The sequence below is a fragment of the Gopherus evgoodei genome, chromosome 8, assembly GCF_007399415.2.
Source record: "Gopherus evgoodei ecotype Sinaloan lineage chromosome 8, rGopEvg1_v1.p, whole genome shotgun sequence".
NCBI lineage: Eukaryota > Metazoa > Chordata > Testudines > Testudinidae > Gopherus > Gopherus evgoodei.
In genome coordinates this window covers 33,120,947-33,135,494 of record NC_044329.1, presented here as the reverse complement: position 1 = coordinate 33,135,494, position 14,548 = coordinate 33,120,947, and the positions used below count along the sequence as shown (strand labels likewise).

General features: G+C 36.1%; 1 protein-coding gene across 3 annotated transcripts in view; it reads right to left on the bottom strand.

Moving 5' to 3' along the window:
* Window positions 1-14,548, bottom strand: part of RANBP17 (RAN binding protein 17) — a 271,780-nt gene that overhangs the window by 78,564 nt on the left and 178,668 nt on the right. For all 3 annotated transcript variants that reach the window (XM_030572154.1, XM_030572155.1, XM_030572157.1), the window contains 2 exons: window positions 14,067-14,170; window positions 7,541-7,629 (listed from right to left, as the gene is read on the bottom strand). In XM_030572154.1, coding sequence (XP_030428014.1) covers window positions 7,541-7,629; window positions 14,067-14,170 — 193 coding nt within the window. The remainder of the gene's footprint in view (window positions 1-7,540; window positions 7,630-14,066; window positions 14,171-14,548) is intronic.

The window sequence follows — 14,548 nt, the reverse complement described above, 5'->3', positions numbered from 1 at the left end:
GCTATTGAATAAATCATATTTGGAATATATATACAACTGGCATAATTCCAGGCAAAGGAAAGAGTTTTGTGTGCGTATAGAAAATTAATTTCTGGGCTCTGTCCAATTTCCAGCAGACAATGCATTCATAAACTCCCTGCACCCACCATAACTGGTATTAACTGGCACCCTGGCTGGCAGTCTCTACAGGAAGCCAAGGACCAAATAGGCAACAGAGTCTGAACTATTTTCTCAGCCACAGAGGTGAAGGGAACAACCTTTCCTGTATGTTTGTTAGACTTAACACAGGTCAGTTGGATCAGGAAAGCCGGTGAAAGTTTGTATTATATTTGTGCTGGAAAGATTTCCTATTGTCTTTTCTGGAGCTGCCTTGGGGGTCTTTTATCTGCTGGGGATTTGGGAAGAGGTTTTGTTTTGTTTTTTAAATGACAATATTTACCCCAAAAGACATTTCACTTTAAATGGGAGAAAAATTAATCAAGCCCTGCTTTGAGTTGATAGGGCCCTTCTGGTGGAGACTAATGTCATCATAGGTGGCATTGCTGATGAATGATACTGTTGTCTCTGAGAAAGAAAGCATTCTGGCTAATTCTGTCTGTTTGTCCTAGTACTCTAGAGAGTTTTTGCTGCCATCTGCCTGAGGCTCTGGAGGTATATGCAGTATACAGCAGAACAGCCTGATATCTGAAACACTCTTTGAAGAGTGTCCCATTCTAGGAGGTCTTTTCTTTTTATCAGACTTAACATGGTTGCATCTACCATCAAGATTTCTGTAAAAAAAATGATTGGGATTCAAATCTGACAGCCACCTTGTGTACATAAGTAACAAAACATGGTCAAACCCTCTGGGGCATACACAATCATTGCCATATCTTTGGCTACTTTCATAAATCTGTCAACATCATCTTTGTTTTATTGGAAATGCTTCCCAACCACACCACTCTCACCCAGACACTGGCTAAAGTATTTAAAATGCACCAGCTGACTGGCAGGGATAGGCATGTAAAGTTGGGTGGTATTTGAATACAAGAGGCACCCTAATTCACTCTTCCTCATTGCCACTCCCAATGGCCTCATATATGCTGACAGGGCCAATATGGTACCCTACAGAACTCCAGATAAGAGTGCCCTTGGATAAAAGTAATTGCTCAATGCTACTCAGTGTGCGCTCTCTGTCAGAGGGCAAGGCCATAGAACAGGAGTTCTCAAATGCATATCAGAGTATGCAGAATGCCAACCCCTCCCATTAATGCTCACACTGCAGCCCTGTGACAACTACATCAATAGTTTACATGGAAAAGTAACATTAGAAAAATATTCAATGTGTTTCTACTGGTCTTTTAATATAATTTAGCAACAGAAAATGGGGTGGTGAGACAGTGCTATGTGCCCAAGCTGTCTCTGGGGGCTTTTTGGAGCATCAGTGGAGGGAGCAGCTTTTAATCAGAGTTTCTGAAATGTGCTGAACAGTTTGCTTTTGACTTTAAACCATATTCAGCACCAGTTTGACTGCATGTACTGCTGAAACCTGTTATAAACACAAGCCACTTTTGTTAGTGCATTCAAAGCTGCAGCTGAGCACTTGTGAAATCTTTGAATTCTTCTAAAATGGTATCAGCCAGCATGCTGGAGACAGACACAACTGGGCATTCTGAGCTGGCAACTCCATTATATAAACGGGGATGTCAGAACTCAAAAGTTCAAGTGTTACATCTACATCCACTGGCAGAAACCAGATTTTACAATACTTGGGCTCAAGAAAAATATTTCCATGATTTATTATTTTTAAAAATTCCAGTGAAAACAGTTTTGACTTGTTTTTAAACACCCATCTGCAGTGTTAACATGCTCAATCATTGGGGAATCCTGCTAATTCACGAAGCAAAACTAACTGATTTTCGTTGTACAAAGTGAGTGAAATGCAAACAGCGAAGGATCTTTGGGTCAGGGACCGTGTTTTTGGTCTGGATTTGTACGGCACCTAGCTCAATGGGATCTTGGTCCAAGACTAGAGCTCCTAAGTGCTACAGTCAGACAAATAAATAATAACGGCAATTTAAAATAAAATCAGCTTTAGTATGCTAATATACACAAGTGACCACCATCATAGAATCTATCCATGCAAGGGACGGTAAGGGGCTCGCTATGACAGGATTGGATGCAGAGGAAAGGCTGGTTGCTTAAAAGAAAACCTTATACTGCCTCTGCCCCTGTGGATATAGGGCTGAAATATCTAGAATTGATTGTTCAGCTCTTCTAAATCAGCACTTAACTTATACACTAATTGGAAAAACATATGACAATTTAATACTTTTAAAAAACTATAATGATTTTAAACGGGAAACATTATTGCTTATATAAAAATGTGAATATTTTTCTTGACTAATCTTCTGCATAGAGTCTTATAAAATGTCTCATGCCTGTGCATCTGGAATTATTTTTTTAAGGATACAGGAGATGAATCTTTAGATATTATTAGAAGAGTGATTTAAAACCAGAAGTATATTGGTAATTTAAAACAAAATGTTCCACACCTACTTGTAAGTTCATATAAAGAAGGGGCACATTTGCAAATAAACATCAATATAAGAAAGGGAACTGTGTGAATGACTAGTAGAGAGGAAACTCCAAACACAGATCACCATCTTTTTTATATACTAGTGTTATTTTAGCTTTGCTAACTAAAACCCTGAGTCAGCCTAATAAGGTAATTTAAGTCTGGCAAGACATTTTCTTACTACAAACTTGCTTATTTCACAGGCATTAAAGTTCATTAAATAATTGATGTCAATTAAAAGAAAGAGTTAAAAAATGTACCAAGGGGGTACCCAACTAGTTTTAAGAAATACTGATTGAGAGTAACAAAATATCTGTGTACAACCCTGATCCTGCACCAACTCCCCACGGACAGATCGGGGACCTTAAAGTTCAGCTTGCTATCACTTTAGAGTAATATAGGTAATACACTCACATTTTACAAACATCATCTTGAAGTCAATAGCAAAACAAAATATTTTATCAGTAGGATAATCTCCATCAATAAAAATGGATTCTGATTTTACTCCAAACAGGACATGTTTTATAGAAGGTTTCACCTGCATGTTTAGGCCTGCCCGACAAATTACACAAACCACATTTCTGAATATAAAAGGCATATAAACTTTCAGAAGCTGTAATACTGGAATCATCATTGACAACTTGACATATCTATATTTCAGGAAGAATAAATGACTTTCATATCCAGGATATTTATTTATTTATTTTTGTATCACCTACTTATTCATCTTTCATTAATGGAATTCTCTGAGAGGTTCCCAAAAGTTACCATTGGAAAATACTTAAAAATATTTAGAAATATTTTAATAAAGCCTTTTGAGAGATTGAATAATACAACTTTTAAACAAATTTTACTATTATTATAAATATTTGCTCTTCATCCCTTGCCCAGAGGAAAACAATAAATCTTGTCTCAACTGAATGAACACCATTTATCATATTCATTTTCCTGTCAATACAATTATGAAAAGCCTTTGGCCTTTTTCCAAGGAGCCTGATTTGCTACAGAAACTCAGTTAGTATAAGCAAGCCTGCTACAAAACAACCCTATTTGGCAATCTAACACAGCTTTCAGCATACTGACAATTCACCTCCAAACCATGACCCTAATATCAGCATAATCTATGGTAAAATATAGGACACAACAGTTTCCAGATCAAAAACAAAACCAAGAGACTTAAAATAATTCATTTCTGCTCATTTTTGCCATCTACTGGACAAAAGTAAAATTCCAGATACTTATTCAAATCAGAAATAAGATAGAGGAAAACTATGACCCCAAACTGGAACAACTTAAAAAATTAAAGGTCTGATCCTCAAAGGTTCATTATATGTGTAACTCTCTTGAAATCAATGAGAAGAGATTAGAATCAAAATATATCCAGTCACACTTGAGATAAAGTATTATATTAACCACTGAACTCTTATACCACTGATTTAAAATTAATGCTTCCAAACAACCTTCTTTATTTACCTAACAACATCTTAGGTTATTAAAACTAAAAATTTTCTCTTGTCTATTTATACTGCTTATTTGCTGCATTTCTCTGAGTTTAGGTAATGACTATTATCTAAGTCAGTTTCGTTTTTGTTTATAGTTAGTTTCACTTTAAGGTTTTCAAACCAGGGGAATATTTGTTTGAAAATAATTAATTATTAGACTTGGGCAGTTACAATTGTAGCATGTCAACACATACAAATCAACACTTAAAGGTTATTAATTTATATACTACAATGTTAATTAAGTATAAAAATACCTATCCAAATTAAAAGAAACCTCTTTCTCCCCTCCTCACCACACATACCATTGTAACTTACATCCTTTAGATCCAGTAAATAGGAGCTGACATGATGGCAGCTTACTCTGCCATAATACTAAGATCAATATGAGGATGGAGCTGGACCCAGCAGAAGCTAAATGCACTGAACAGAAGCATGAATTTGTTTGTTTGTTTGTTTACAGCCAACGGTGATAGGGGAATATTTTCTGTGTCCCTGTGTACAGATATGTGAGGGAAAAGAAGCAACTGAATATAGAAAACAAGGGGACTCAGAAAAGCCTTGGACAAATTAATTCCTCTTACTGTGTATATATTAATCTTTTTATTGTTAAGGTCAATTAAAAGAATGCTGTCTGGCAGTCCAAATAAAACATCCAGGGTTTGTGTAAAAAAAAATAATAAATTTACTATTAAGAACAGGTGTTCAGGAAATTAAAAACAATGGAAACCATCCTGGATTCAAGTGTGGAGTGGACCGAATGGGTTCAAAAGAAGAATTAGGTAAATGGAGGATAGGTCCATCCATGGCTATTAGCCAAGACAGTTACGGACGTAACCCCATGCTCTGGATGTCTCTAAACCTATGACTGCTAGAAACTGGGTCTGGATGACAGGGAACGGATCAATTGTAATTGCCTTGTTCCTGTTGGAAGACAGGATACTGGGCTAGATGGATCATTGTTCTGACTCAGCATGGTGATTTCTATGTTATGTTGACCCTCCAGGCATGGATCTATCTTTTGCAAAAGGAGTGGAGATCAGACACCCCTATATTGCAATCCTCTCCACCATTCCTGGCCTCACAGAGGGAGCTTTGCAGTTTTGATCAGGGAGAGAACATAGGACTGACAAATGAGAATTGCCTAATACAGCCTGAGGCTCCATTTCCTTTCTTGCACAACCCATCTCTTCATAAAAAGGGTGGGTCCTGGGATAGCCAGAGGCTGGGTAGTCCCCGGCACTATGGTTCCACAGGAGCAGCCAGACAGGGGAGTAGGGATCATTAGGGCAGTGAGGAGATCTGCGGGTTTCTGAGCAGTGGATGACCCTGGTCATTCTGCAAAGGGGTAAAAATTTTGTGATCACCACCAACAGAATGACCTGAGGAAAACTCTGGCTGGAATTCCTCTCCAAACCCAAAGGTTTCCTTGTAGGAGACCTCAATCTGGCTCTGTCTGAATTTACATATTTCCCTATACTATTTGCAATGCTAACATTGCCACACTTCGAATAGGAGTAAAGAAGTTACAGTAGGTTATTTTACCTTTTTCTTTGACATTGATTGGAATACCTCAGCCAGTTCTGGTCCCCACTATTCGAGAAAGATGTTGATAAATTGGAGATAGTTCAGAAAGGAGCCATGAGAATGATTAAAGGATTTGAAAACATGCCTTAAAGTGCTATATTCAAAAACTTCAGTCTATTTACACAGACAGTAAAGGGGTGGCTTGATTACAGTCTCTAAGTATTTACACTGGGAACAAATATTTAATAATGGGTTCTTCAATCTAGCAAAGAAAGGTATAACATGATCCAACGGCTGGAAGTTGAAGCTAGACAAATTCAGACTGAAAATAAAGCACACATTTTTTGAGAGCGTAATTAACCATTGCAACAATTTAACAAGGGGAGAGATGGATTCTCCATCATGGACAATTTTTAAAATCAAGACTGGATGTTTTTCTAAAAGGATCTGCTCTAGGAATTACTTTGGGACAGTTCTAAGGCCCATGTTAAAAAGGAGGTCAGACTAGATGATCACAAGGGTCTCCTTTAGGCTTAGACTCTATGAACATTGGCTTAATGCAGAGGAAACAGAAAATGAAATTTATTGAAAATTAAATTGATAGTAATCTCTCTTTCCTGCCCATGCTGAACAAAGTATAAAAAGTAAACTTTAGAATTTTAAATTTCTTTCAGGTTTAATAATGTAAGTGTGACAGTGTCATAAAATTTATAACGTATATCCTGATTTTCGTAGTTTGTGGCTCTATCTTTTACTGTTGAAATTAAATGGAGTTTTCCATTGATTTCAAATAGAGTTAGGATGAGGCCTCTTATTTTCTTAGGCCTTGATTCCACACACTGTCTGACTTGAAAGCACGCAAAGTTCTTGAGGATGGTTTGATCCCACTCCCATGGGAGTCTGTCCATTGATTTCAGTGGAAGCTGGATCAGATCACAACACAGGCTCAGCCTTCCTACCTTTTTGCCCATATTCAGTGGTATTCCTGTTCACAATTCTAGAAAGATGTACTGTTCTGTGTTCTCCAAACAGATTATCATTGTACAGCACACTTTCAGCATTTGTCTAAAATTATCCCATTTCAAAGCCCTCTGTTTTTAATAAAACACAATATTGTATTTGTATGTTATTTTACCCATATAATAAACAAATATACAGCAATCATGCATAGTAGGTCTAAATCATACAAACTGTTATACTCATCTGACTATATATTTGGATAGTGAGTTTATTAATATGATTCTATGACTGAAATGACAAAATTTATGACTGATACACTTATTAAAAAACATCAAAGACCTCCCTGTTGTACAAACAAAATACCAGTGGGTATTATTAGATACTTTAGCACAGCAGTAAAAAAGTATACCAGTATATTAAAACAAACACAGTAGTCCTGATCTTTGCATATTGAGAAAAACTGTAACTCTAGATTACCATTTATTTTTGCCATATAGCTGTTGTCTTCTCATCAAGAAAAGTGTGTGTGTCATGATATTAATAAAACTGACGTAAGTGGATACTTATTGGCTAAATGAAAGACCAGATCATACTAGATACAGAGGTCCCCCTGGATTAATACTTGGGAAGCAACACTTTCTTTTTTAGCAGTCTTTGCTGTCATTATTAACCATATGCAGGTACATTATATTTTGCGTTCGAGCCAACGTATATTTATGGAAACATCACAGGCTTGGGAGAGGGAGGGGAACCATTTAGGTATATTTGGGATGTTAGTGTGATACCACAAAAAAGTGACCTCTCTGTGGTTTCTCTCCAAATGCTGCTCTCCCAGTTAACTGCATGGCTGCCATTGTGCTGTAATTTTAGCTGATTACACATTAGTTCATTTAGCTTTGTTTCCTCTTCCCCACTGTGCCACACTATTAAACTAATGCAAGGGGCCTGGTATCCCTCTGTGCACAGAGCTGGTATTGTCATAGTGTAATAAGGATACATCCAGTCAAACAGCATGGTGTAGCTGGTCTTTGTGTTCAGTGCAAAGGCAATCCCTCGAAGATCTCTTGCCAGCCCGATCAACATACGCTGTCAGTGGGAAAGAGACACAGTAATTGATTTTCACGTTAGCACAGAGCAGATGGAGTAATAATCAGACAATAATGACCATATCTGATTTTGATTCATTAGTTTAAATGTCTCGCTCAAATCCTTCTCTATAGAAAACCGTAGGTTCTTTTTTATATACATATATAAAAAAAATCTGCTCAAGTTTTATGGTGGTAATGCTAACAAAATGCTTAGGGAACATTTTAGGTTACTCAATTTACTGTACCTTTGATTAAGGCAAACTAAAATATAATATATGAATGCTGCATATTAAAGTTTAAAAGTGCTTCTTGCATGAATATATTAAAATAATAACACTAAAAATAAAAAGCTAACTTGATCTGGCATTATTTTCTGTGAGGTATAAGACTAATGGATACTCAAAAAAAACTACTGTTAAGGTTACATTGAGACTTCTATTATACCCCATTTTCATATGCTTATATCCTTCTGAAAAATTATTTTCAGATATTTTCTCAGTCAAAAAAAAATTTTTTTTAAATGTTGAGCAAAACCCATTCACCCATTTTTAGTAAATTCTGTGACAGAAAAAAATATACTTCCCTCCCCCTGTAAAAATATTTTTAAACTGTTTTTGGGGTACAGACATAAATGAAAAATAGCTGAAAGTTCCCAGGTGGTAATCCTCGTAAAGGACTGGTTTTCAGGCAAGTAGCATACATTTTAAGAATTAACAAATTATAAGTGAATAAAAAATTAGTTTTAAACATATACTACATGAAATTTCCACTCCAGTTAAAATTCCATACTGATTAGTGGAGTACTGACCAACAGAAACATGTAGTATGAGTGTTAGTTTGGTGTTGTAGGTGTGGTTTGTATTTCCGCTCCATTATGAAGTACCATATAACTGCAGGGTTTCACTAAACAATTGTGGAAGCACACAGAGAAACCAGTAGGGGGAATTAATGTGTTAATCTTTTTTCATTTTTTTAAAAATATCAAGAGAAACTAAATATAAAACTTTCAATAAAGTAGCATTTGGCAACAATGTTAAATATTCGTAAGTCCGGAAATGCAAAAGATAAGGATCTCATATTAATTTTAATCCACGCACATAATGAATGGAGTGCTGTAAATTACTTGTTGTGCTACTAAATGTCAGCTTGCACAAGGCCTGAATTCTACTTTCAGGTATGAATGCACTAGTCCAATTGACTTCAGTGGGAGTTGCAGAGGTTTTTCGGAGGGTAATTTGGATCTATGTGAAACATGGGTAAATAAAGGTTACTATGAGAACCTTATCATTTGGATTTCCTGATTTCTGAGTGTGCAAATGACCTGAACATGCAAGATGCTCAGAGCCCTCAATTCTCATTAACTTGAGTTGAGGTTACCTCACAGGAAATGTTCAGCATCATGCAGAATTAGGACCTAAAATGATAATATTAACATGACATTCACCTACTTTTTGGCATTTAATATACTTATTCTTCCATGTGGAAAATAAGTGTTTAGCAGACGTGTGGCCTATGTAAAAAAACTTCACAGCAACACTGCACATTTCCTATTAAACAATACTAAGGTGCAACATCAAAAAAGGATACATCCACATCCAGCAAAGTAGGGTGAAGGTGGAGGATTCAAGAGTGATCTTGGCTCTTTTAAACACTGGAGCCACTGAAAAGAAAAGGTCCACGAGCAAGGCTGACTATCAGGAAAGAAGGTCAAAGGAAAACTAACAGGAGTACTTGTGGCACCTTAGAGACTAACAAATTTATTTGAGCATAAGCTTTCGTGGGCTATAGCCCACTTCATTGGATGCACAGAATGGAACATACAGTAAGAAGATATTTATACATACAGAGAACATGAAAAGGTGGAAGTACCCATACCAATTGTAAGCGGCTAATTAATTAAGAGAAGCTATTATCAGCAGGAAAACTAGGAGCCTCTAGAAAGACTCCTAAGATATTTAGCACCTCATTTGAACTTGCCATTGTTTGAAGTCAGGCAAAGATAGGAATGAACCCATGGTCAGAGGCCTGTGAGACAGGGACTACACATACACACACAGCTAACCAACCCACCCTGAAGTAAGTACATATTCACTGATTTAGAAAAGCAACTGTTCTTTGAAAAACATTATTTCTGATAAAACATTTAAGAAACGTCTGGGTAGCAAGACTTCTAGACACCTGCTAAATGGGCGCATGCCACACTTAGAAAGTGATGACACAATAATGTTCTACCAGAGGGCCTTGAAACAGCAGGTCATTTCACATGCCACGGAGTACTAAAGAACAACTGAGTGATTTGAGAAAAGCCACTGAATTTCTTTGGTTTTAGAATCTTTACTTTCTACTATTATTATTATTATTATTATATAAACACCATCCACTCTTATCTATACTATTCTTAATACATATTTCTCATCTTTAAAATATTACACATTCTTAGTACATAAAGTCCCACTAAACTCAATGGTGAAGTGTTATTCACTGGAACTAGACTCTGTATAGTAGTAATACTGAAGAGGTACACTGATGCCAAAACTGCTCATACAATGACATCCTAATCACATAGTGTATCCAGGTAAAATCCTGGCCCTTTCACCTAAGATCTTGTGCTCACTGCGGTTGAGTTTTACAGAGAGGTGGCAGAATAGGGATTAAATTCCCAATATATTCTGGTTTATTAGCCCATTATGAATGTGCAAATGACACTAGTGAGTGTAAAATTGTTAAGAAAAATAGTAAATAACACTATACACTTAGACAGCTCCTTGTGGGCCGTCATCTTGAGGGTTCCTAACATGCTTTGTAAATGTCACAGAATAATATAAGCAGCACATAAAGGGATCACTTCATTCACAGCTGAAATGCAGTCATATCTGGGTGCAAGATGACAGCTGTTTAGCAGCACACAGCAACACTAAACAATAGCTTAGACTCAGAAACAAAGAATACTGTATCCAAGAGAAATAGCAGGGGAATTTTAGGTAGTCAGAATGCTGGCTTATAAACTGATTTTCATACTAATGAAATAACTAGCCTCTTTCAAAGTATTCTTTCATCCACAAACCAAAAAATGGTAGGTCTACTTTAGAGTAATTTAAAGGTCCGTTCTAATTTTTTTTAATTTTTTTTTTCATTCTGACATTATGGTTTAAAATCCTAAAAAAATATTATTTTCTGAATTTCTAAATGGAAAAGAACTGAATATTTAAATATTTGTAGGGGGGAAAAAAGCCCAAACAGGAATTGCGGCTTGACAGTGTACGCCAAGTTTCTGACTAATGCAATTGGAAACAGATGAGATACCACTCACGCCACCCACCCCCAAAATGGGGTTTGTAATGGAACGTCTGACAGACCCTTAACTACAGTGGCACTACTGGGTGCAGCTATAATATTACCCTCATAATTCTACTATATAATAACAACAAAGAAAAAAAGGTGAAGGGTCATTGTGCTTTGTCTTTAGAATTAAGATGGCTGTCTTCATCCTTACAGCATACTCTTAATTCTGGAGACACGTCTTAATAACCTCTAAATAGTTCCAACAAAAGAGCCGTGTCAGAGGAATGAGCAGGCCCCAAGGTGTTTCAACTGGAGTGTTTTCATCTGCCTTTATTGCTCTATCCCTCTCCAGAATTAAGGCAATAACCTGTGATAAATTATTCAGGAACTGCTACAGGGATCAAAGCAAAATCATTCTGTTAAAGTGCTGTTTGCAACATTTGGCACTTAGTGTGAAAACTTTTAATGTGTGCTAGCTGAAAATCAAGGATTTTAAATAATTTAACAGTATGGAGTTTTTACGAACCAGCTAAAGATAGCATGTTGCTATTTAACTGCCCTTCTTCCTCCAATACAGTTTTCATTCATTCTTATCAAAACTGAGGATGTCATAACTAACATAAAAGCACCACTGAGGTTCAGTCTAGCCAGTCAATATATTACTTAACTGGACTGTCAGGGCAAACCCAGATATTTTTGAAGGGAAAAAATGACAGTAGTTTTAATACTATGATTTCCCATCCACTCTCCTTCATTTCAAAATGGAAAAAAGCTCAAGATAAATACTAAGGTTCTCTTCAATTGTATTAGATTTTACTGGAAAACAAACTTAAAAGTATGTTTTATATACAGGTTTGTTAACTGCAAATGTATTTCAATGAGGAAGAGCTCCCTTGTTGTGATCATTTTTCAGCTGTGTACTTCAGAAATATAAAAAAACCCAGCCAGTTAGAAAATCCTAGTAAAAGCCACAAATTAAATGAATTTGGCAGTCTTGGGCCATTTTCATGGTGATATTTTAACAGTGTCACCTCCCTGTGGATTGGAATACTAAACATTTTATTGAAGAAGGGAACTGAACTGTTTTTGTTTCCAGTTCTTTCACAATGAAGTACCTGAAAGCACTTTTGCATGTATTATTTATTCATCATGATAGAAAAATAGCTGTAACATAATAAATTATATTTAAAAGAATTTAGAGCAAAAGTTTTGTTTATGATAGAGCAACAGATTTAGTTCTTTATCAGTAGCTTAAAGCACCAAGTTTCCTTTATATAAATTAGACAGATGGTGCTTACAGTAGAATTTACTAAAGGTCTGTCACAACAAATGCAGCCAAGCTGCATATTTAATCACTGCAGAACCTTGTCTACCTGCAGCTGCCAACTGCTAATCCAATTTCCCCTGATAATGTGGCAAGAGACACGATCAGCAATAAAGAGCATCTAACTCCATTTTCCTGCAGGGCGTCTTTTGATGAACATTTAGGACGGAAGAACGGAGTGCACTGTGTGGCCCTGGCTTGTGGCAGCTGCATGCATTCTGAAGACACAGTTCTCAGGTTACTCACTTAATTCTGCCACTATCATTATGTTGCTATTGATCTCAGTAGCTCTTGTCTACACAGCATTACTCTAGATGAAGCTGAATCAGGCAGTTATCATGCATCAAACTTGCTCAAAAGCCTGGAGATTTCCCTTTAATTACTTGTGATTTTATTTGCAAATACCGTTAAAGTGTAATCAAGCAGTCCACTTTCCCAGGGTCGTTAAGAACTTGCTAGTTTAGGGATATATCACTGAAACACCATTAAAATTTCTTCAGTAAAACAGTTTCTCACAAACCAGACAGGAAGGACTGCAGCAAAATTGTTTTAAATACAACAGAATCCTCAAATGAGATAAATGCAAGAGGGATTCTAAAATGTTCTCTTAGAACTAATTGTTAAAATCAATAATTTTCAAAATAAAAGGCAAACACTTCCACACTCTCTCTATTTCGTATGTGAAAAGCAGCTCACAAATGAAATACTAGAAGCAACATCAAATATAGAATCTGGGTATGTGGTCTTTTTCACAGTACCCACTGAAGCAATGAGCATTTTTTCTAAGTATTCAGATTTTCTAAGATGTTAATTTAATCAAAGTGGTTATAAACTATACATGTTCTGAAATGTGATGTGTGTACACACATTATTTGTCAACTTTTCTAGCATATTTGATGACAGTTCCATTTTCAGAAAAGGAAGAGAAGAAAAGATGGTGACCACACTGTTAAGGTTTCCATCATATTTTACAATAGCAAATCTGTTTGGGCTTCCCATAGATACGCGTGTATCTGAAATGAGCACTCTAGAGTGCATTGTTAACTGTTTGTTCATTATGGGGAGGGGAATCTATTTAGCACAACACTACTCTAATGTATTATCATTCCTGATGCTGCTACTCCCATTTAGCACGTCCTTTCCCCCCTAAAATATACTGTTGTTTTGACACAAACAGCTTGCTACACTTAAGGATTTTACTAATAAAACATAATGTTGTGTTAGATATTATGACTGTTGCCACAGCTGAACTGACTTGTCAAATCAATCCTAATATGGCTCCCACAGGCACATAAAAACCTTATTTAGCTATCAGTTATCCTAATCACTTTGTTCAGTTTAAGGATGCAATACTTCAAGACCGGTTCCTATTTATACATATATGCCCAGCCATTTAATAAAGTCTTGATTTATATATTAAATTCTTGTTTGAAAAAAATACTTTAAGGATGCAGTGTTTTATCAAGTGTATTACATCTTTCCAAATCTCCACAAATAAATATGTTAATACATATGAAGAAAATAAAAACACATACGCAGAAAGACAGAGTATTACATAAGAACCAGGCCAAATGCCACAAGAGAAAATCTGTTCCTTTGATTATAAATATGGCTGAAAAGAGAGCACTTTATTGTCAAAGCATTCGCAAAATCTAAATGCATGTGTAAGAGGCTGACTTGTAGGAAGTCATATACAGCCATTTTATTTCAACATTATATAGAAAATTACAGACATATATACATGGCAAAGATGAAAAATGTGAAATATTTACTTCACATTTACCTTATTTTACTGATAATTTCTTTCCCTATTACTGAAATAAACCTACCTTTGCCTCCTCTTGTTTAAAACTATTGTTGAATATCTGAGTTACAGTTTCAAATGAAACTGTAAGGGGTAGCATGAAATTCTCAAACTCATCCTCGTCTTCACCTACAGAAAAATAAAATAAATTAAAAAAAACAAACGCGCATCACAGCACATTCATACTGTCATTCATTAGGGTCCAATTCCACAGTTCATTTGAAGGTAAAGCCTCCACTGATGTCAAAAGAACAGGAGTACTTGTGGCACCTTAGAGACTAACAAATTTATTTGAGCATAAGCTTTCATGGGCTACAGCCCACTTCAACGGATGCATAGAATGGAACATATAGTGAGGCTATATATATACATACAGAGAACATGAAAAGGTGGGAGTTGCCCAACCAACTCTAAGAGGCTAATTAAGATGAACTGTTGTCAGTAGGAGAAAAAAACTTTTGTAGTGATAAGCAAGATAGCCCATTTAAGACAGTTTGACAAGAAGCT